This window comes from Neoarius graeffei, chromosome 8, assembly GCF_027579695.1.
Source record: "Neoarius graeffei isolate fNeoGra1 chromosome 8, fNeoGra1.pri, whole genome shotgun sequence".
NCBI classification, from domain to species: domain Eukaryota; kingdom Metazoa; phylum Chordata; class Actinopteri; order Siluriformes; family Ariidae; genus Neoarius; species Neoarius graeffei.
The window spans coordinates 7,279,626-7,304,208 of record NC_083576.1 but is presented as its reverse complement, the minus strand read 5'-3'; the positions used below and the strand labels follow the sequence as shown (position 1 = coordinate 7,304,208).

Below are 24,583 nucleotides of genomic sequence, written 5' to 3'. Positions count from 1 at the left end.
GCCTTTGATTAGATAACTACTGCAGTGATTAATATGTTTCAGCTGCAACTATTATTTTGATCCTAACTGATGCAGTGAGTAGTTTCTCCTTTCTCTACAGAGTGACTGGAGAAGACTTTACAGAGTGGGCCGACTCTCCTGTCATCGGTACAAGCCCATGGAGGAAAATTATGAGCACAGTGGTGTAGTGGTTAGCACTGTCACCTCACAGCAAGAAGGTTCTGGGTTCGAGCCCAGCGGCCGACAGGGGCCTTTCCTTTCTGTCTGGAGTTTGCATGTTCTGCATGGGTTTCCTCCACAGTCCAAAGACATGTGTTTAGGTTAACATGGGGCAGCCAGGGCCTGAGGTTGAGCTGAAGTGACCTTAAGCAAGGAACCTAACCCCAACTGTTCCCTGGGTGCTGTAGCATCGCTGCCCACTGCTCTGGGTATGTGTTTGTGCTCACTGCTCATGTGTGTGTTCACTGCTTCAGATGGGTTAAATGCAGAGGATGAATTTCATTGTGCTTAAGTCTGTGCTTGAGTGTATGTGTGATAAATTAAAGGCTTCTTCTTGTCTTGTTAATTAACACAACTTCAAGTGTGTGACTTTTTTTTTTTTGGCCTGACAGTGTATCTTAAATTATATTTAAATAATATTGGCTGGCTTTTTTCATGATATATCAGACATATTCCATTCAGCTAGCATGATATTGAACGAGTCGAATACGAGTAGCTGAATGGAATATATCTGATATACCATGAAAAAAGCCAACCATTATTATTATTATTATTATTATTATTATACATTCCGGTGGCACGGTGGTGTAGTGGTTAGCGCTGTCGCCTCACAGCAAGAAGGACCGGGTTCGAGCCCCGTGGCCGGCGAGGGCCTTTCTGTGCGGAGTTTGCATGTTCTCCCCGTGTCCGCGTGGGTTTCCTCCGGGTGCTCCGGTTTCCCCCACAGTCCAAAGACATGCAGGTTAGGTTAACTGGTGACTCTAAATTGAGCGTAGGTGTGAATGTGAGTGTGAATGGTTGTCTGTGTCTATGTGTCAGCCCTGTGATGACCTGGCGACTTGTCCAGGGTGTACCCCGCCTTTCACCCGTAGTCAGCTGGGATAGGCTCCAGCTCGCCTGCGACCCTGTAGAACAGGATAAAGCGGCTAGAGATAATGAGATGAGATGAGATAATACATTCCTTTCTGGTGTTCAGTGCATCTTTCTCTTTCAAAATTCTCTCAAAATCTTCTGTATTTTTTTATGAAGCAAACCTGGTGGCCATGTTTGTTTACAAATTGTCCCAGTCCCTCGCTAGCATGGAAGTTTTACGGTTCCGACATGTGACATCGGAGCCGTAAAATGACGGCTCCGACATGTGATGTGTTGCATTGACAACCGTGCAATACCATAAACCATATTCAATGCTCATTCTCCCATTGGGTAGAGTAATGTAATACACACAGGATTATATATATATATATATATATATAATTTATTTATTTATTTATTTATTTTTTCGCGGGGCGGCACGGTGGTGTAGTGGTTAGCGCTGTCGCCTCACAGCAAGAAGGTCTGGGTTCGAGCCCCGGGGCCGGCGAGGGCCTTTCTGTGTGGAGTTTGCTTGTTCTCCCCGTGTCCGCGTGGGTTTCCTCTGGGTGCTCCGGTTTCCCCCACAGTCCAAAGACATGCAGGTTAGGTTAACTGGTGACTCTAAATTGAGCGTAGGTGTGAATGTGAGTGTGAATGCTTGTCTGTGTCTATGTGTCAGCCCTGTGATGACCTGGCGACTTGTCCAGGGTGTACCCCGCCTTTCGCCCGTAGTCAGCTGGGATAGGCTCCAGCTTGCCTGCGACCCTGTAGAAGGATAAAGCGGCTAGAGATAATGAGATGAGATGAGATTTTTTCGCGGTGCAGTTTCCATCAAATCCTGCACTCTGATTGGCTGGCGAGTGGGTCCGTATCCTACAATACGGACCCCAGTTACGGACGCTGGTTACGGACCTCTGGCAACTTGCTTGTTCACAACAACAACAAACTTAGTAGAAATTTCGTCAACATTTATCATTTTTTTATAAGATTTATTTATAAGATTATTAAAATGTTATAAATTTTTGCCCGCATTTCTCAGGAGAATAGCATTCATTTTACAGCATGGATAGCGATAATGACAGTGTTCACAGCGAAAGCGAGTTTTACTACCCTGAGGAAGAAGAAATAAAAGAAAACATTTCAGGAGAAAGCTAAAAACCTGGAACTTGCTAACGCCAAGCAAAAACATGGCTGAATCCTGAATGACTCCTATTTGTATAAATAGGGGACTACATAGGCGGCAAAATGTAGTTTTTTTCCTGCCATGGAAGTGCACTTGTATACCGAGGAGGAAGCCATTTGCATTACAGCCATGAATGAGGATTCAAAATGGTGGCTCGGCTCGGTTTTCCCTTCCGGGCGCTCTCGTTTTCTGTTAGAATTTGGTAAAAAAAATATATATATATATATATATATATATATATATATATATATATATATATATATATATATATATATAATTTATCAGCTTAAGGTCGGTCCGTATGGTGAAATACCGTGATCTCAGCCTTGAATACTGACCTCAGCCCAGAGGACCTCACTCAGTACTTTCAAGACCTCGGTCACGGTATTTCATGATACGGATCTCCCAGCTGGTTAATGACATATATAAATAAATAAATATATATATATATATTTCTGCAAGAGGACACCTCTTTTTGTTTTGTTTAAAAAAATCCCTTTTTATCATGGTGTCATCCACACTCACATGTCTCTGTAGTTTTCTGACTCTTTAACCCTTTGCATCTTTGCATGTCAGAGTTTTACTTGACATCACTGTCACAGTATTGGCTCCATCTAGTGACTCCTAGTGCATTATTTCATGTGAATTATCTCATTAACCTTTTCTGCATTTTTGGGGGGCTTTTCAGGCACTGTAAGTGTTAAATTATATACGAGATGCAAATCAGCTACTGCTGATGATTTATTGGTGATTGGCATCCATCAATGAATACAAATAAAATCAGTATTTACAAAATGTTGTTAAATCCAACAGAAATCATTTGTTCAGAAGAAGAAGAAACCTTTATTTGTCACATGCACACTTCAAGCACAGTGAAATTCATCCTCTACATTTAACCCATCTGAAGCAGTGAACACACGCACACACACTCAGAGCAGTGGGCAGCCACACCAGAGCGCCCGGGGAGCAGTCAGGGGTTCGGTACCTCGCTCAAGGGCACCTCAGCCCAAGGCCGCCCCATGTTAACCTAACTGCACGTCTTTGGACTGTGGGGGAAACCGGAGCACCCTGAGGAAACCTACGCAGACACGGGGAGAGCATGCAAACTCCGCACAGAAAGGCCCTCGCCGGTCGCTGGGCTCGAACCTGGAACCTTCAGTTTGGTTTGAAGTTTCAAACTTCAGTTCAGTTTGGTGAATGTAAACATTTACACATAGGTGTTTTTTTTTTTTTACACAAAATACTTAGATCTTTTTTTTTAAACATAGTAGTAGATTTATTGAGGGGGTTTCCAAGTTTAAAGCACATTTCTATGAATGTGCTGGAAACAGAAAAGTAACATTTTTTTTCCTTGTAAATTTGTAACTTCTTAATCTTGGATTTTCTTAGGGTTTTTTTAACTTCTGAGGGTGTTATTTTTTTTTTCCGAAGCAAATTTACAACTTTAGAATTTCAGAGAATATCTGTTTTTTTGTTGATTTTCTTTTTTTTAAATATGACTTTAATTTTGTAAATTCTGAGGGTTTTTTTTTCTTTTTGTAACTTCTGATGTTGTTTTCCTGAGGAAATTTATGACTTTAGAATTTCAGAGAATATCTTTTTTTAATATCTATGACTTTAATTTTGTAAATTCTGAGTATTTTTTTATTTAATTTTATTAATTCAATTAATTTATTTATTTTTATTTATTTGTAACTTTAGAGGTTGCTTTCCTAAGAAAATTTATGACTTTAGAATTTCAATGAATATCTTTTTTTCTTTCCTCAGAAATGTATGACTTTAATTTTGTAAATTCTGAAGGGTTTTTTTTATTATTTATTTATTTATTTATTTATTTATTTTTGGAACTTCTGAGGTTGTTTTTCTCAGCAAATTAAAGCCTTTAGAATTTCAGTGAATATCTTTTTTTTTTTTTGGGGGGGGGGGGGCTAATACTCAATTGTAGAGTCAAACCTACTGTATTTGAAACATTAATATTTTAATTTGCAGGTTCTTTCAGATTTATTCATTTATTTATTTTTTTTAATCCTTATTTGTTTTTGTTTTTTTAAATGTGCCTATTAGAATCAGATTTATCACAATGCTCAGAGAATTCATTCACGTACAATATTTCCTCCATGATGGTCCGTGACCTCACTGGCCAAATGAGGATGGGTTCCCTTTTGAGTCTGGTTCCTCTCGAGGTTTCTTCCTCATGTCGTCTGAGGGAGTTTTTCCTTGCCACCGTCACCACAGGCTTGCTCATTGGGGACAGATTAGGGATAAAACTAGCTCATGTTTTAAGTCGTTCAAATTCTGTAAAGCTGCTTTGCGACAATGTTTATTGTTAAAAGTGCGATACAAATAAACTTGACTTGACTTGACTCATTGTACAAGTACTGTTCCAAACATCCAGTCAGAGTTCACTTTCCATGGCCCAGATTCTTTTTTTTGAGGATGTATTTCACATGACCAGTAGATGGCAGTGTAGTTTGCCCAGAAAGGACAAATAGGTTCTGTGAGGTTTCCTAAAACTGGACTTTACATGCCAATAAAGAAAGACAATCATGTTCAGAGGGTTACGTTTTGTGAAAGTCCTGACTGCTGAGAGAAACAGGTCAGTGATTCAGGGTGTGTGGTGTTTTAGTGCTGGTATGTTGTGTGTTAAAATCCCAACAGCATCACAATTAACTCTCAGCTCCTCAGCAATTTAGTTGGATTGGATTCTGCCCTAATTTTCAATTTGAAGAAATGACTCCAGGTGGGCGGGTGGCACGGTGGTGTAGTGGCTAGCACTGTTGCCTCACAGCAAAAAGGTTCTGAGGACCTTTCTGTATGGAGTTTGCATGTTCTCCCCCAGTGGCGGAACTAGACTTTTTTCCTGGGGGGGGGCAAGGGGGTGGCCAGGGCTATTTCAGGGGGGTCAAAGGTTCCTACTACTACACACACAAATATGCACGAGCACTCACGATTAATGTTAGCGATTGTGTGCTGTATATCTGTTTTTTTATCTTATGTGTTTAAATTATGCATTATTGTTATTATTATTATTTATTCTTACATGGTGTTGCACCTGTTCTTGTCTTGTGTTCTTGGCCATGTCATGACTTCTAATTATTTTTGTCTTTTTGTTATATATACATACACACCTTTCTTTCTTTCAACATTAAAATTCCAGGGACTACAGATGAAAGAAAACTAGTCAGTGATTACAACCCTGATTCCAAAAAAGTTGTGACAAAGTACAGATTGTAAATAAAAACGGAATGCAATGATGTGGAAGTTTCAAAATTCCATATTTTATTCAGAATAGAACATAGATGACATATCAAATGTTTAAACTGAGAAAATGTTTCATTTAAAGAGAAAAATTAGGTGATTTTAAATTTCACGACAACAACACATCTCAAAAAAGTTGGGACAAGGCCATGTTTCCCCACTGTGAGACATCCCCTTTTCTCTTTACAACAGTCTGTAAACGTCTGGGGACTGAGGAGACAAGTTGCTCAAGTTTAGGGATAGGAATGTTAACCCATTCTTGTCTAATGTAGGATTCTAGTTGCTCAACTGTCTTAGGTCTTTTTTGTCGTATCTTCCGTTTTATGACGCGCCAAATGTTTTCTATGGGTGAAAGATCTGGACTGCAGGCTGGCCAGTTCAGTACCCGGACCCTTCTTCTACGCAGCCATGATGCTGTAATTGATGCAGTATGTGGTTTGGCATTGTCATGTTGGAAATTGCAAGGTCTTCCCTGAAAGAGACGTCGTCTGGATGGGAGCATATGTTGCTCTAGAACCTGGATATACCTTTCAGCATTGATGGTGTCTTTCCAGATGTGTAAGCTGCCCATGCCACACGCACTAATGCAACCCCATACCATCAGAGATGCAGGCTTCTGAACTGAGCGCTGATAACAACTTGGGTCGTCCTTCTCCTCTTTAGTCCGAATGACACGGCGTCCCTGATTTCCATAAAGAACTTCAAATTTTGATTCGTCTGACCACAGAACAGTTTTCCACTTTGCCACAGTCCATTTTAAATGAGCCTTGGCCCACAGAAGACGTCTGCGCTTCTGGATCATGTTTAGATACGGCTTCTTCTTTGAACTATAGAGTTTTAGCTGGCAACGGTGGATGGCACGGTGAATTGTGCTCACAGATAATGTTCTCTGGAAATATTCCTGAGCCCATTTTGTGATTTCCAATACAGAAGCATGCCTGTATGTGATGCAGTGGCGTCTAAGGGCCCGAAGATCACGGGCACCCAGTATGGTTTTCCAGCCTTGACCCTTACGCACAGAGATTCCTCCAGATTCTCTGAATCTTTTGATGATATTATGCACTGTAGATGATGATATGTTCAAACTCTTTGCAATTTTACACTGTCGAACTCCTTTCTGATATTGCTCCACTATTTGTCGGTGCAGAATTAGGGGGATTGGTGATCCTCTTCCCATCTTTACTTCTGAGAGCTGCTGCCACTCCAAGATGCTCTTTTTATACCCAGTCATGTTAATGACCTATTGCCAATTGACCTAATGAGTTGCAATTTGGTCCTCCAGCTGTTCCTTTTTTGTACCTTTAACTTTTCCAGCCTCTTATTGCCCCTGTCCCAACTTTTTTGAGATGTGTTGCTGTCATGAAATTTCAAACGAGCCAATATTTGGCATGAAATTTCAAAATGTCTCACTTTCGACATTTGATATGTTGTCTATGTTCTATTGTGAATACAATATCAGTTTTTGAGATTTGTAAATTATTGCATTCCGTTTTTATTTACAATTTGTACTTTGTCCCAACTTTTTTGGAATCGGGGTTGTATTTCTAGTGCATTTACATGTTAATTAATACACATTGATCCTTCTTAAATAAATAAACTTATAAACAATACTTTCAATTTACAATCATGTTTAAGTAGCTACGTATTAAGCACACAGAAGATGTCATTTTGAGTGTAATTTGTAGTTTATTAATGTACAAAATGAATACGGTGCATTTACCAACACCCTGACACCACTGACTGGAACTAAAATGCACATAGTAACTCAAGTCACACAGTTACTCAGTTACTGACACACTGAGTCAGTTACACAGTCACACAGTTACTCACACACACAGGTACATATAGTCAGTTGTTCACACAGCCAGTAGTCCATCAAACCATCAACTTTCCACAAAAAAAAAAAAAAAAAATGCCAATTACCAATTTGACATGACATATGAAGACCACCAAGATTTAACTAAGTAGAACATACTACACAGGTAAGCAGGACACAGTGCAGAGCTTGGTCATAACCAAAGACTAACAAAACCCATCTTCGCTTCAAAAAAGCATAATTCTTCTATTGTGATGAGAAGTGGCAAAATAACTTCTAGCAGTAGCACAGTGCTCCGTACACTCTTTCCCTAGCAGAATGGGTGCTTTTTGCACTTACAACCAGAAGGTTGAGTGCCATGGTAATAAACACACTCCCTGTACTTCCTTCAAAAGAGGGTCTAGTCTTCAAAATACGCCATAATTTACTTAATTCTGAACATTGTTCATACTGCTAAAGGTCACTTCACATCACACAACTAGTTTTGACTACATCTGCGTTTTCACCTTTTCTATTTCCAAATAGAATAATTGCCAAATCATTCTGATTTATGAAACGAAAATCGATTGGCCAGAAGATCCACTGACTGATCTTATTGAACTCGTGAACTTATTTTGGGATAAACTGTGGTCGTGTACTCACCGATATAGGTCAGTCTTAAAGGTCCCATGGCATGAAATTTTCACTTTCTGAGGTTTTTTAACGTTAAAATGAGTTCCTCTGACCTTCTTAAGTCACCCCAGTGGCTAGAAATTTCATAATGTGTAAACCAAACTATGCCCAACATTTGAGAATGGCGTGTCAAAACGGCGCGTTGATAAGCTCTTCCCTTTACTACGTCAGCAAGGGAGATGATCCCCACGCCCCCCCTCTGGATTCCCACCCACTGTATGGATTGCCCCGCCCAGTTGTAGTGAGGAGACCATAGAGGACACAACAACATGGCATCACCTAAGCGAGCGAAACATGGAAATTGCGCTGTACATGGATGTGACAACACAGAAAAGAGTCTGTTTTTACTGCCGACGGGAGAGCCCCTGAAGACGCAGTGGCTTAATTTTATTTACTTCAATAATACGCCGTCGAGTCTACCTAAGACGGTGTATGTTTGTCGGAAGCATTTTCCTGAGGAATGTTTCCACAACTTGGGACAGTACAGGGCAGGTTTTGCACATCAACTGTCACTGAAGCCTGGGTCCGTACCAAGCATCCCTGCCGCATCAGCAACAAACACCGAACAAGTAAGTGTATAACTAATCGTTTTGCCGTGTTTTAAAATCGGTGCGTTAGCCTAGCAATGGCTACATTAGCTGTGCAGCTAACCGCTTCCTGCAGTAAGCCAGGTAATCTGTGCTACAAAACTAAAGAGCATGCAGCATGCTCTGTTAAACTGAGTTTAGTCTGGAAATTGATTGTAACTTATGAGCTTATGTTTGACTATTGCTCCGCAATGCATGTCTTCTGTTGGATAAGCGATATGTTGCTGTAGTTGCTGCTTCTATCCTCTTTGGTTATGGAGTGTGTGTTCAAGCCTAGGGCATTGGTATAGCTTGGTCAAGCCCCTCCCCCTCCCCCATGGCCCGCCCTCTACCCTTCCCCGCCTCCTGCTTCTCATTAGCAAAACGCCGCACTGGGAAAAGCGCTGAAATGGGTCTTTCTCCCAGGAGGCTATATTTACGTGCCGAGGGTTCATTTCGAGAAAGGCTGCGGATATAACATCCGGAAGCCTCCACGAGCCCGTTTAAAGCATCAACAAACCACCATGCCATGGGACCTTTAAAATCCATCTGGCTGAGGAGCAGCTGCCTTTTCTGTTCAATGGTTCCTTCTTCTTCTTCTTTTTCTTCTTTCCCATGTCTTCTATTGTAAATTGGATTGCAATGCCTTGTGGTAGCTTGCATTGCGCCATCTACTGTACAGGAGGAACCTAGCAGTCACAAACTTCAATGCAACTGGCTTTTCTCATGCGGTGCCGTAACATGTCAATCATCTGGTTGGGCACCTGGGGTAGCCAATCAGATTCCAGGGGAGGCTAGTGCCCCCCCCAGCCACCCCTGTAGCTCCGCCCCTATTCTCCCCATATCCACATGGGTTTCCTCCAGGTGCTCCGGTTTCCCCCACAGTCCAAAGACATGCAGGTTAGGTTAACTGGTGACTCTAAATTGACCGTAGGTGTGAATGTGAGTGTGAATGGTTGTCTGTGTCTATGTGTCAGCCCTGCAATGACCTGGCGACTTGTCCAGGGTGTACCCCGCCTTTCGCCCGTAGTCAGCTGGGATAGGCTCCAGCTTGCCTGCGACCCTGTAGGACAGGATAAGTGACTACAGATAATGGATGGATGGATGGACTCCAGGTGGACCTTTACCTTCTCCATGTGTTGATGTGAAGGCTTTTCAGCTTCTCCAGTTCCTGCTCATCTACCAAAATATGCACTACTGACACCTCCGAAAGAATGTTTGGTGAAGTCTCCAATGTGTAAAGATTTGTTTTTATCCTCTTGGCAGAGGCAACCAGGTTGTAGGATTAACTATCATTTTTATTCATGATAGTCTAAATTGCTTCTCCATATGGATGTGTGTGTTCTGTAATGGATTGGCATCCTAGCCAGGGTGTATCCCATCCTGCCTCTCACCCAGTAATATCTGCTGGGAAAATCCATCAAGCAGCCCATACCGCCACGGCTATAACCCAGCTCAGTATTAATAACCTGCTGGAACTGTGGCTCTTAATTTTCTCACTGCATTCCTCCGCTAAACTAATACAGCACCAAGCACAAAGTCAACACATACCTCAGTGGTGGCCAAATTCTCCTTCTCACTACAAATACACGAACGAGTCAGTCATCGGGTGCAGCCAAGAGGAACAGAATATCATTTATTTATTAGAAAATATTAGCAAACTTTACTTACACGAGCACCACAGTGAGACGCATTTACAAGTATGTTGCATTCTTTCATTTTTCTCTGAAAGATGAAAGTGGGAATTTTTTTTTTCCATGGCACACACTAAAATAGTATATATACTGTATATATAGGTCATAAAAAGAATTGTCCCCGACACCCGATTATTTTTTCTTGAGTGGACTGAAAGCTACTGAATTTGAATCACGGACTTCCAATTTTATTATTATTTTTTTAAATAGAACAATTTATCTTCACGTGGCCCTAAATTCTCCGCTATTTTTTCCTGCTTCACCATGACCCGATTCAAGATACTACATCATGCATAACGCGCAAGGCATCGTGGGATACAAATTTGAAACAGGAGAGAAAAATGGAGGACATGAGTGTGTGAATGAAATGTGAAAAAGCGACTACTGTAATGGAAAGAAAGCAAGAAGAAAAGACGTTATGTTATATACGAAGGAAAGGAAACGCAGGACCAAACTAATAAATATGGGCGCTCAGCGAGCACCTCGGTGTGATCAGCTGTTCGTTTAGTGACAGAATGATGGAACTGTCAGTGCACGCTCAAAGGGAAACCTGTAGATGGCAGTAATGCAACACTGTGGATGCCAGCTGCTATTGAGGTATTTCACTCACGTGACCAAATCATGTGATGCTGCCATTTTGGACGGCACGGCTCGAATCAGTTTGAATGTGAGGAAGGCGACAAACGAAAAACATAAAAGAAAAAGGAGCGAGATGCAGAAAACACCTTCACTATCCAGCGACGTAGGGCATTTACAGGGCGAGCAGAGGGAGAGGTATTTGCAAAAATTGAGGTTAGCAGGCTTAGAGAACGACGTTTACCTGCTTCCACCAGGATTGTTCACTGACAGCTAAGGTTTGTTCACATTTTCATTTACTTTCGGTCCTCAGGATAAACAAAATGTTATTAAATGTCATTGAAATAACTTTTTAGTCTGTTGAGACATGGCCCGTTATAAGTTTTTCCTTTAGTGTATTTACTAGTTTACTGAGCGCGCTCTGGGGCTGGCTGGCTGGCGCTAGCTAGCTAGCGCTCCGGGGCTCGCTGGCCGGCTAGCTAGCGCTCCGGGGCTCGCTGGCCGGCTAGCTAGCGCTCCGGGGCTGGCTGGCCGGCTAGCTAGCGCTCCGGGGCTCGCTGGCCGGCTAGCTAGCGCTCCGGGGCTGGCTGGCCGGCTAGCTAGCGCTCCGGGGCTGGCTGGCCGGCTAGCTAGCGCTCCGCGGCTCACTGGCTCAGTAAACTAGTAAATCCAGTAAAGGAAAAACTTGAGACTGAAAGGTTTTAACAGTTATCCAAATGACTGAACGTAAACATTGCTACAGTAACATACCAGCTACTGTTGTTGACATTAGCTAGCTTGCCGTCCAAAATGGCGGACACCAGGGCGTCACGTGACCCTGTGACGTCAGGTGAAATACCTCAATACAACCCAAAAGAAGAAGGTAAACCTGCGCATGCGCACACGGACTTCCTCTGTCTGCTTGACTGCGCCAAGCGAGCGATTTCATGCACATCATTTGCTTTAATCTCCTCAAATTAAATAACTTCCCAGCCACAGATATTTTGTGAGATATTACAGAAATAATCATATATATCACAATGCCCACATTTCAGAGAGAACTAAATTTCACTGATTTTATGAAATCGAAAGGCCGTCTACTTTTAAATAAAAATGTGAGCATATTTTCTTCACATTCTGAAATTGCATTGCCTGGTACACCCTGCTGATTTTTTTTTCTTTTTTCATCCATCATTTTGCTATTTTTAAAGCATGCATTATTACATATTAGTGATTCATCAAGGAATAATGGTGATCTTTAACCTTCACAGTAGTTGCTGATACACATCCAGGGCATTCAAGATTATCAGTTGTTAATTTTAAACCGCAAAATGAATCTGAAATGATGAAAAACAAACAAGCAATTTCGGGCCAAAAGAATTTCTCATATATATATATATAAAACAATAAAAACTAGATAGAGACTGTGATTAAAGTCTGATAGAGACTGTGACTTTTTATTTTTTATTTTTAAAATCAAGAAAATTGACAGAGTTATAAGTGATTGAAAAAAGCCAGTTTTTCGTGGATCATTCCAGATTAGTGATCCAGATCAGCACCAAAGGTCATAGCAACGGAATTCAACTCAGAGGTGAAATTTGAAATGATTGGGAAAATTTGGTGATGATTGGTTGAAAACTGAGGGAGAAATAGCATCCTAAAAATGTAATGAGAATAATAATAAGAAGAGGAAGAAGAAAGTCAAAAGATCCTGAGTGAGAGTAACAATTTGTGCCATCGCCGCGAGGACAAATTAACAAATGAATCCAATACACAGACCAAATGTCATCTGTTTATTACAAAAATAATATTAAAATATGCTTACATCAGCACCATAGTGAAATCGCAGTATCCATGTGGAAGTATTTGCAGTATTTAATGTTCTTTGAAGGGAACTTTATAGAGCACAGAAAGCCAGAGTATTGTAATACATATACACAATTATCTCACCATCATATTGTCAAAAAGAGAAATTTTATTTGAAAAAAAAATGCCTTAGATGCAAAACAAATTTTGCAAATATTGCAAGTAAATGCATTGTATGGCTTTAAGAATATTCTCAGATTTTCTGCATAGTCTGGACAGGATAAATAATATTAATACTGCATATCATCAGATGAATACATACTGGAAAAAATAGAGATCAGAACGTAAAAAAAAAAACACAAGAAGAAGCAACTAAAAAAAAAAAAAATCTCCCATTCTGTTTTCTGTTTCTTTACCCAGAGTTTCAGTCTTCACAAAGTAATCACATTTAAAAGCAAACAGGGAAAAAAAAAGTCCACAGTATGGGTTTCTGATATGCTCCTATTCAAAGAAAAGTGTTCACTGTAAACAGAACTGCTCATCCTCCTCAGCTTTTCATAGACACTCACATATTCCAGTACCATGCTGTGTATTGTTGTTGTATACGGGATGTAGTCCATCTGTTTGCTATGCGTTAAGTCGGCTCCAATCTACACCATCCATCAGGGGAACGGAACCACCGAAGAACCACTACTGATCCAGTATCTCTGAGCCTAGGTTCATTCTCAGTATAGCTGTGACACTGAATATGATAGCATTTACTGTATGACTATGTGTGTATGTGTGTGTGTGGGGGATCAGATTCTACCTCGTTGGTCACCTTGTAGGTTTACTGTTAGAAATTTTAACTTGTATTTTTCTATCTACAGTATGTAAGGGTTCTTCGTTTGTCCCTCTAGGAGAACCTTTGGAAGTTCTATGTACGGTAGGACCCAACAACGCAACGACTCCCTATCAGAAAGGACTTCAAGTACAATCCCTTTAGAAGGATAAGAACCCCGAAAACAACCCTTCAAGAACCACTTTTTCCAAAAGTGTACCAAGTACCAAGACTTAAATGTTTGATACTAATAAGGTTCTATGTAGAACTATACAAGAATGTTTCCCCTTTTAGAAATGGTTTCAAGTTGAAGCCTTTTAGAAGGGCAAGAACACTTACTTATCCAATGAAACCTTGAAATTCTTTTTTTTTTTTTAAGAGTGTATCAAGTAATCCATCCATCCATTTTCTGTAGCTGCTTATCCTGTACAGGGTCACAGGCAAGCTGGAGCCTATCCCATCTGACTATGGGTGAGAGGCGGGGTACACCCTGGACAAGTCACCAGATAATCGCAGGGCTGACACATCGGCCAAGTTTACATTAGACCGTATCTGTCTCGTTTTCTTCGCGGATGCACTGTCTGTTTACATTAAAACGCCTGGAAACGCCGGGAAACGGGAATCCGTCGGGGTCCACGTATTCAATCCAGATCGTGTCTGGTCCGGTGCTGTGTAAACATTGAGAATACGCGGATACGCTGTGCTGAGCTCTAGCTGGCGTCATCATTGGACAACGTCACTGTGACATCCACCTTCCTGATTCGCTGGCGTTGGTCACGTGACGCGACTGCTGAAAAACGGTGCGGACTTCCGCCTTGTATCACCTTTCATTAAAGAGTATAAAAGTATGAAAGTACTGCAAATACTGATGCAAATACTGCCCATTGTGTAGTTATAATTGTCTTTAGGCTTGCCATCCTTCCACTTGCAAGTGGTAAGTGACGCGCATGCCCGATATGCACTGAGATCACACACACAGCGGCTCAGTCCCGAATCACTGCTCGTGCGCTTCACTCGCGCGCTCTGTGAGCTGCGCAGGGCCGGAGTGCACACCCTCCAGAGGGCACTCGCTGTTCAGGGCGGAGTGATTTGGAGCGCAGGATGCCTGCGGAGCCGAGCGTATCCGTGTATTGGCGTTGCTGTGTGCACGCTAATCGTTTTAAAAACGTTAATCTGATGATCCGCTGATACGGTCTAATGTAAACCCCACCATAGAGACAAACAACCATTCACATTCATACCTACGGTCAATTTAGAGCCACTAATTAGCCTAACCTGCATGTCTTTGGACTGTGGGGGAAACCGGAGCACCCGGAGGAAACCCATGCAGACACGGCGAGAACATGCAAACTCCGCACAGAGAGACCGTCGTCAGCTGCATGGATAAAAACAAAAAAAATTATTTGACTGAAAATTTACGGAGGGTTATGGGTGGATTTCGATGAAATTCTGAGAATGGTTAACTTAGAACTGATGACTTTATTATCAATTAATTAATGGATTAATATATTCAATTTATTGGACTTTCTTTCCATTGCTTCTGTATATTATTTTTTGTGGCAAACCACACAAATGCAAGCACCTGGAATGTTTAGTTTTTTGCACCATGAACTAAATGGCTTTCAGTTTTCACCTATTTCGTACAGCCAAGCCCACCTCCACTTGTTTTTTACACCTTTATCGATGGCAGACACATCAGTGCCTTCTTTCATGTAAAGCGCATCCATGTTGCCGAAACCGAAAGCAGAATGACATGCTCCTCTATGCTCGACGTCAATATAGAAAAAAGTTTGGATCTTCGCTTAAATTACAATTAAAATTATAATTTGACCTTACTTTGTGTTGAATACGACTTCAAAAACAATTCAAGATTTTATTAAGAGAAATATTGTGGCCAACACGAGTGTTAAGTTACCTAAAAGATGGCGTGAAGTTGGCTGCTATCTACTTTTTGCTATCTGCTAACTACTCGTTCTCATTTTCCTCCATCATTTCATAGGCCAGAAACAGATATTTTGACGTAATTTAACTTAGTAGGCTATGATTATTATTTAACCGTAGTCTTCTAGACATTTTGACTGTTTGGGGAATTGAACGCTGGTGTATGATTTTCAGGGAATAAAGTTTAGCGCATGTCGGAACATCATTGCGTTCGCAGCCTCCAACTCCTCAAACGTCCTTTAAATTGTGATATAATGTACGCTATAAGGCACGGTTCTAACATGCCTTACACATTGGCCTAACGAAAATAATAATTGTTGGGGCGTCTGCTGATTTGTTAGCTATAAATTTAGGTCTAATTACTTCTGACAGTCTGCAAGCATTGCACCGTCAGGTCTTCAAGTCTGGCTGAAGCAGAGGAGCGGGCTTTCCGGGGTTTATTTTTTCGTTTTTTCTATATGTCCAGGTTTGAACTAAGTCATTTTGGCAAGCTTTAATTTAATACAAAACAGAAATGGTCAGACACAAGCACGCCAAGCACATGGGAATGTATTTTGCCAATTTTGACAGCGCATGTTTTTTTAATGCCGCACCGTAGACAGCGAATGTTTAAACATGATCAAACATAGGAAATGAACGACACAAAGCATGGCTCAAAAACAAAAAAGTTAAATAAACCCTGCTGATAGTTGATGGTGTTGCAACACATCAGTGTTATAACCCAATCTCTACCCAACCACCCGTCATTTTAATTCTCCTCGGATCAGCACCGACCTCACATTTGGCCTTGGGAGAGTTCAGTTGACGGAAATCCGTCACACGACGGAAAACTTTAATCCATGCAGCTGTCGGGCTCGAACTCAGGACCTTCTTGCTGCAAGGTGACAGTTCTGACCACCCCACCTTAATCATCCAATGAACTCTTAAACAACCCCCCCCCCCATTTTTTTCCTAAGAATGTACTCAGTACCAAAACAATTCAGATACATTTTCAATCTCTGAGCGGTTCTGGTAATGAAAAAGGAATACAACAAGTTTCCCTATTAAAAAGGTTTAAATCGAGCCCTTTGGGTGGCTAAGTCAAAGTCCCTCCCATGCCAGGACCTGGTCTTCCCAGGCAGTCTCTTGTCCCAGTACGAACCATTGGTGGGTTTCCCAAAAGCCTCTTATCACTAAGAGCATCTTAACTAGGAGAGAGAGTGTTCATTGTGATGCTTGCTCTAACATTTAACAATGCTACGATGCTTTTGGGAAACCCACTCTAGGCCGTTCAGACGCATTGGGTGGTGCTGATTTCCGCTTCTACTGTACAGTATAGCCTTCAGCCTCTTGCCTGTACAGGTAAGGGTTACAGTGGGGGGGTGGTCCTCTGGTAACTGCAAGAATTTGACTCCCCACTCGCATCTGTATTGCAGCATGCCTTGCCAGATGGCGGTAGGTACCATTTTTATGGTGGTCTTTGGTATGACCAGACAGTGAGTAGAACTCATGATCTCCCAATCGAGAGGCAGACACGCTAACCACTCGGGCAGCTCGTGGTATTTGGGTGGCTATGAACCGTTAATAATTAAATGTAACTTTAAGGACCCCTCAAGAACCATTTTTTCTGTGTACCAAGTACAAGACGGTGCAGCTAAATTTTAAATATCTGTCAGGATCTAGGTAATAAAAGTAAAAGTTTATATGTAGAACCCTACGAAAGTACCTTTTGCTTGATCAAGAACCATTTTGGGTGACAAGGAACTCTTAATAATCCAATGGGTGCTTTAAAAAACATTTAAAAACCCTTATAAAACCCTTCAAGAACCCCGTTTTTTAGAGTGTACCAAGTACCAGAATACTAAATGCCTATTGCATCCTATGTATCAAGACCAAAAAAAAAAAAAAAAAAAAATTACCAATAATTTGGAGTTTGTACCACACATTTATCCACTTCATACAATGGTTCTTCAAGGGTTCTTTCAGGATTCTAGGCTTAAGAAAACATTCTGTTTGGCAAACACAACCTTTCTGAAGGGGAAATAGATTGTTTTAGTGTTCTACATGGAAACCTTTATGATTCCCCCAGAAGAACCACTGAAAAACAAACAAACGTGAGACTTCTTAAAGATTCTAATTTTTTCAGGGTACTCTTCATCAGTGCCAGTTTCTGACCGCATCCTGCTCTCGGCTGCAGAGCTTTGGTTGGTTGACTGGTTCTTAACACCGTTGTTATGATACTGAGGTTTTTAAAATCCCAGAAACACTGCTATACCTGATACACCTGTACCAGAACCACCCAGACTACCATGTCAGTGTCACTGCTGAGAATGAACCACTGCCGATTTAATGCCTGGTCAGCAGTAAAGTTGTGGTGGTCCGAGATTCCAGAGGTGGGCTACAGTCAGTACTTTGTGTTAGTTTGGTCTCCAGGACCTCGTTCAGTTCCAGGTGTGCAATGAATTATAGTTCTGTCCCTTTTAATACAAAACAATCAGATTTGGGTCTATTAAAAACACACAAATTTCTTCCTGCCCTGAGACTTTTCAAGGTGAACGCAGTCCATGATATAACATCTATGGCATGAGCACTGTTCCATGATTGACTGGTTCTTTCTTTCCTTTAACATTCCCGTCAGTGCTCAAGGGTAACGCAGTTCAGATCCAGCTTTCTGACCTAAACAGAAGACCCACTGTCCATATAAAGCAGACTAGCAGCATTAGCTTAACATTTGAGGCACAGCTTAGCATGTTAGCGCTGGTAGTGGAAATGCTGGTGCACTTTCCCCTCCACATGAGCATGCGAGTGTGTGTGCGTATGGGTGTGGGTGTGCATGTCCGTGTAAACCTTGGAGTAAGTCTTTGCACGCCCAACAAAGCCTGGGGATCCCATTCCCATTAGTCTGTGGGTGGGGAAGTCAGGGCTGCCATTGCTGCGGATGCTAAGATCTTTGTCAGGGCCATGGCGCTCTCGGTAGGGTGCAGAGCGAGGGGGTAGGGGACCATGACGGAGTCGACTATGGCACAACCACAACACGATCGTGCCAACCATGAGCAGAGCTGCAGCTGGGATGCCAATGATCAGAGGCCATGGAAGACCAGAACTCAGGTGGGCTGGGGAGACTGGCTTCTCCATCTTGGAATCTGCAAATATAAACCACACATCTTGTTAGCACAAACGATCATACATTTATCATCCAGCACACTTTTGGCAGTGAGGGCATGGAGTTGTCAAGAATGAGCGGGTAATGAGTGAGTGGTTACATCTGTGAATGGTTAGGAGTAGGTTTTACTTTCTGACACTGGGAGAGCTGACAGGGACCTTGACCATGAAATGGAAAGATTGTGCTTGCTTTTGGTTCAAGTATTTGTTTTACTGAACAAGGCACTGAAAAAGCATTCAAAAAGAAAAATAAATAAAAAGACATCATCACTTTCTCTGAAGCCTGCCTCCCATGCCCTCCTTCCCCACCCTGATTACCAGGGTTTTTCCAACACTATGAACTACCTCTAATAAAGTAATTTACACACACCTGAGAGAACAGTAAGGTAGGCACTGCGGAAGCTGTATCCCATAGAGTTTGCTCCAAGGCAGATGTACATTCCAGCATCCTCGTCTCGGGCTTTGACAATGGCCAGTTTGTTGAGGTATGAGCCATCAGGCCGAGGCCATGCATCTTTAGTGCGCAACACCATGAAGTGCTGACCCCCGACCTCAAGCGTGGTGTTGTAGCGCCGCTCTGTTCCTGGTTCGAGCCGCTTCAGCCACTGGATAACCGGCTTAACATCACTATGGACTTTACATTGGAATAAGGCTGTGCCACCAAGTTCCACCGTGGTGTTCAGAGGGTGGTTTCCAGTCAACATGGGTTTGGAGTTTGTACGCTCTAAAAATGACACCGTGCTTGTTTTCAGATTCATCACAGAACTTGTGCTCAAGTTGATATATATACTGTAGTACATGTTAGAATTGAACCCATGGACTTACCAATTACCTCCACCGTGTAGGTGGCATTGATGTGCCCGACAGTGTTGAAGACACGGCATGTGTACCGGGCACTGTCCTGTGGCTGCAGGTTCTTTAGGGTGAGAGTCCACTGTGGTCGTCTGGCCCGGGCAGGAGTGGGAAGCTGCTCCTGGTCCTTCCACCAGGTGATGCATGGTGGAGGGTTTCCTGTGGCCACACAGTTTAGCCGCACTGAGCTTCCTACGGGCTGTTCCCGAAAACGTCTGCGCATCTTTGTGGGTTGGCTGAAGCGTGGTTTTACTGTGGATACAATTCAGTTCAAATCAGTCCAGTTCACTTTAGTCCCATCCAGTTTCATTCTCATCAGTTCAGTCCAATTTAATTTATTTCAGGTTTTCCCAAATCAGTTCAATTAATTTGTGGTCGAGTCTGTTTAATTCAAACCATTAGATTACATTACATTACATTAATGGCATTTAGCAGATGTTCTTATCCAGAGTGATGTACAACATACCCAGAGCAGCCTGGGGAGCAGTTGGGGGTTTAGGTGCCTTGCTCAAGGGCATTTCAGCCATTCCTGCTGGTCTAGGGGATCAAACCAGTGACAGTTTGGTCCCAAAGCTACTTCTCTAACCCTTAGGCCATGGCTTCCTCCAGTTTATTTGATTCCACTCCAACCAAATGAATTCATTTCATCATTACCCCAAACCTGTCGGCTTAAGATTGGTTCAGTTCAGTCTAATTCATTTTAAAATCAAGCCAGTTCAGTCTATTCCAATCCAAATTAATTTATTTGGATTGGAATAAATTAATTACTTGGTTCAATTCAGTTTAGTCTGATTCTGTTTCATTAAAATCAGTTCATCCATCCATCCAACCTGTTATCCTGTTCTACAGGGTCGCGGGCAAGCTGGAGCCCATCCCAACTGACTATGGGCAAGAGGCGGGGTACACCTTGGACAAGTCACCAGGTCATCACAGGGCTGACATATAGACACAGACAACCCTTCACACTCACATTCACACCTACGGTCAATTTAGAGCCACCAGTTAACCTAACCTGCATGTCTTTGGACTGTGGGGGAAACTGGAGCACCCGGAGGAAACCCACGCGGACACGGGGAGAACATGCAAACTCTAAAATCAGTTCAGTTCAATTGATTTGAATTTAACTGAATTTAGTTCAGTTTGCTTCAGCTGCATTCAGATTAGTCCAGTTTATTTCATTTCAGTTTATTCCCCAGTTCAATCAAGGATACTTCAAGTCAGTATTAAACAGGTTCAGTTTAATTCAGGAGTCCAAATCAGTGAAATCTAGCTCAATATAATAAAGAACAGTTTAATTGAGTTAATTTAATCTCAGCTCAGGTGGCATGATGGTGTAGTGGTTAGCACTGTTGCCTCACTACAAGAAGTTCCTGGGTTCGAGCCCAGTGGCTGACGGGGGCCTTTCTGTGCGGAGTTTGCATGTTCTCCCCGTGTCTGCGTGGGTTTCCTCCGGGTGCTCCGGTTTCCCCCACAGTCCAAAGGCATGTGGGTTAGTTTAATTGGTGGCTCTAAATTGACCGTAGGTGTGAATGTGAGTGTGAATGGTTGTTTGTCTCTGTGTGTCAGCCCTGCGATGATCTGACAACTTGTCCAGGGTGTACCCCGCCTTTCGCCCGTAGTCAGCTGGGATAGGCTCCAGCTTGCCCAATTTGTATAGGATAAGCGGATACAGATAATGGATGGAATCTCAGATCAGTTTAGCCAATCAAATTCAGTCCAGTTACAGTACATTAAGTTCAACTGAACTGAGTCTAATCCATTCCCAGATAGCAAATGATGTTATTTCAATGTTGATATTTGGTCAAGATGGTTGATTTACAGTTATAGTTGAACACTGATGGTGGATCAACCATTAATCAACCACTGATAAAGTAAAAAGTTGAAAAAATGTGTTCGAATCAATGTAATGGTTGAAGGAAACATTTGATCAATGTTGAATATGTGTTGATTTTGTTGTCATCATACACTGCACCACTGGACGGGAGCCTGGGGTGCACTCTGGGTGAGACCGTTTTGTGGGAGGGGGGTTTCCTGTATTTCACTGAATTTCATTTATTTGATTTAGAATTTTAATAGAGCACAAGGAACTATGAAGAATAGATTATTATTTATGGTTATGTGCAAATCTTGTGTGTGCAACATGTAAGGAAAAAACAAACAGAAAAACAAACATCTCAGTTTTCTACCGTACCGGCCGCTATTTGGAATGGTCCAAATAAAAACTTTCAGAAGAGCTCGAGCTCCGTGGCTTACCCAGCAGGCCTTCAGCGAATTGGTGAAAAATTGGCTTCGGTATGCCCCTTGGTGTGTCGGGGGAAAGAAAAGGAACTAGATGTAAGTGAACTTGATATTCCTAAATTGCTGTTTTGTAAAAGTAAGAGGTGATTTGCAGTATTTGCTGTCTGCAAAACGTTCTATCATGAGCACTGACATAAATGTTGCCTCTGCTTCTCCCACAGCCTCCACTTCAGGATTGAAGTCTTTTTTTTTTTTTTCTGTTGTTATTGACACAATAAAACAACAATAACAAACAATCCCTCTTCTGTTATTTCATTCAGTAATTGACAAATATGTATGAATGTATGTGGTTGTATGCAGTGTTTGATCTGTCTGTGTAGGCTGATAGACACCCATGAAGTAACTCTGAATGAATAATAAAAGTAATTATACTCTATTAGCATATGTACCTTTTAGATAATGGTCAAACAGATATCGATTCAGTGTCATGACATGTCGATTTCCATTTAGATGATGGTTGAATCAGTATATTATTTCAACATGAAATCAACGGAAATTTAAATGTAAGTTTCTATTTAGATGATGGTTGAATCACTATTGATTCAATGCTGATAGGGTTGAAAATTCAACGTTGATTCAACCCAAATTCAAGGGGACACTTTCAATATCATTTCAACATTATCTCATCTCATCTCATTATCTCGAGCTGCTTTATCCTGTTCTACAGGGTCGCAGGCAAGCTGGAGCCTATCCCAGCTGACTACGGGCGAAAGGCGGGGTACACCCTGGACAAGTCGCCAGGTCATCACAGGGCTAACACATAGGCTACATCCACACGACAACGGCAACGAGATGTTATTTAAAAATATATCGCGTCCAAATGGGCAACGATCAGTAAAATATCAGGTCCATACGGCAATGCAACGCTTGCTGAAAACGATGCAATACAAATGCCACACCTCTAGGGGCGCTGTAAGACGGTCCCTTCGGAGACACCAGAACAATAGAAGTAAGGACGCATGCGCATAAACTATTATGCGCGAGACTTCATATTAGCCACAAAGTCAGGGAAATCTGTTCGTAAAATTACATTATAATGACCAAATACAATGAAAAGTATTTTTCCAGTCTCAGCTGTGAAAGGTAATCCCATGTGATCTCGTTTGGACGGCAAACCTGTTGGTACAGTTAAACGCAGCTAATCTTTATTCTCCGCTTTGACCTATCCAATATGGCGGCGAGGATGACGTATGATTCTACGCGGAAGGCGGCGTCTTTAATGGTCCAGAATAAATTGAATGCTACACGTTGATGGATTAATTTGCTCCTCTACGCCCTTTTTGAGGAATGTATTGTCGGACTTAAACCAACATCTGAAGAGGTGAGATCGCTCCTTTTTTTCCCTATTTTTGCTGGCGGGATTGACTCTGCCCTAAGGGCAGAGTCTCTCTCTCTCTCTCTCTCTCACTTTGCACCATTACACAATAAATATTCACAGTGAAAATATTTTGTAAGCGCGTTTCATGAACCAAGTTATAGGATTTGTTGACAACTCGCATCGAGTTCGTTACACTTCTACCCGGCGTGAAGCACATGTGGTTGTGACGTCATCGTAAACAAATCCGTTCGACTCATCCAGACGACTTCACAACAGCAACGTTGCCAGATCTTTCCACTCTGGAACCCGTTCTCAAAAAGACTGCGTTTTGGGCACCCAAAATGCCGGTGCAGTGTGGACGCCAGGCCTAAACGATAAGCAATTGTATCGGAGTCACCTGAATCCGTTGCCGTGTGGACAGGGCCTTAGACACAGACAACCATTCACACTCACATTCACACCTACGGTCAATTTAGAGTCACCAGTTAACCTAACCTGCATGTCTTTGGACTGTGGGGGAAACCGGAGCACCCGGAGGAAACCCACGCGGACACGGGGAGAACATGCAAACTCCACACAGAAAGGCCCTCGCCGGCCACGGGGCTCGAACCTGGACCTTCTTGCTGTGAGGCGACAGCGCTAACCACTACACCACCGTGCCGCCCCATTTCAACATTATTTCAATGTTTTCTGCCAAACGCTATTTCAATGTTGATTCAACTGATTTTTGCTATCTGGGTTTCATATATTTAGCTCAATTCAATTGAGGTTCATCCTGTTCTACCAAATTTAACCTGATTGGTTCAGTTCAATTATATTATTGTTCAATAAAAACCTACAGACAACATTTCTTCTTGAAGCAATTTAAGTAAGGGGTAAAATTAGCAAATATCTACAGTCAGAACGCAACAGTTAATAGCTGAGTCCAGTCAGCATAAAATACGAAATTATTAGCAGCAAGAAGCCCTGAGTCTGGAACAATGACGTATTCATGCACCACGTGAACACCGAAGAAGTTGCACAGTGCGCAGGGCTGAGATCAGAGCTCCATACAGAAGCTCCTCTCTGTCACTGCAGCCATTGTGTTTTAAATTTGAGGCTGTGCTCTTGAAAAACTCCAGCAGATTCAGAGCTAAAAGTAAATCTAAGAATCAAGCAGACTGCACAAAACAGGGTATGTATACACACACAGTACTGTGCAAAAGTCTTAGGCACCCTATTTATTTTTTGTTATTTATTTATATATATATATATAGTGTGTGTGTGTGTGTGTATGTACCACATGGCTGCCCAGCTTGATCCACTGGTCCTGTTTTGAGGCAGGGTTCCTCTGGGATGGGAGGAGGTTTGGTCGGAGGCTCAGCATTGTCTGCAAAACAAAAAACAACAGTTCTGCGAAGTTCCTTCCATTTGGTGCTGCAATGAACAAATATCCCCCCGTGTTCCTTTCAGGATTCTCACACAAACTCTACAACCTCATATAATAATAATAATAATAATAATAGGCGGCACGGTGGTGTAGTGGTTAGCGCTGTCGCCTCACAGCAAGAAGGTCCGCGTTCGAGCCCCGTGGCCGGCGAGGGCCTTTCTGT

The 24,583-nt window shown here is 42.1% G+C and overlaps 1 protein-coding gene across 1 annotated transcript in view; it reads right to left on the bottom strand.

Moving 5' to 3' along the window:
- Positions 1-12,595: 12,595 nt before the first annotated feature.
- The window catches only part of fgfrl1b (fibroblast growth factor receptor like 1b), a 110,238-nt gene continuing 98,250 nt past the window's right edge, over positions 12,596-24,583 (bottom strand). Inside the window, exons 4-7 of the mRNA XM_060927233.1 lie at positions 24,271-24,360; positions 19,349-19,627; positions 18,894-19,247; positions 12,596-18,504 (exon numbers count right to left, since the gene is read on the bottom strand). Coding sequence (XP_060783216.1) covers positions 18,113-18,504; positions 18,894-19,247; positions 19,349-19,627; positions 24,271-24,360 — 1,115 coding nt within the window. The 3' untranslated portion in view covers positions 12,596-18,112. The remainder of the gene's footprint in view (positions 18,505-18,893; positions 19,248-19,348; positions 19,628-24,270; positions 24,361-24,583) is intronic.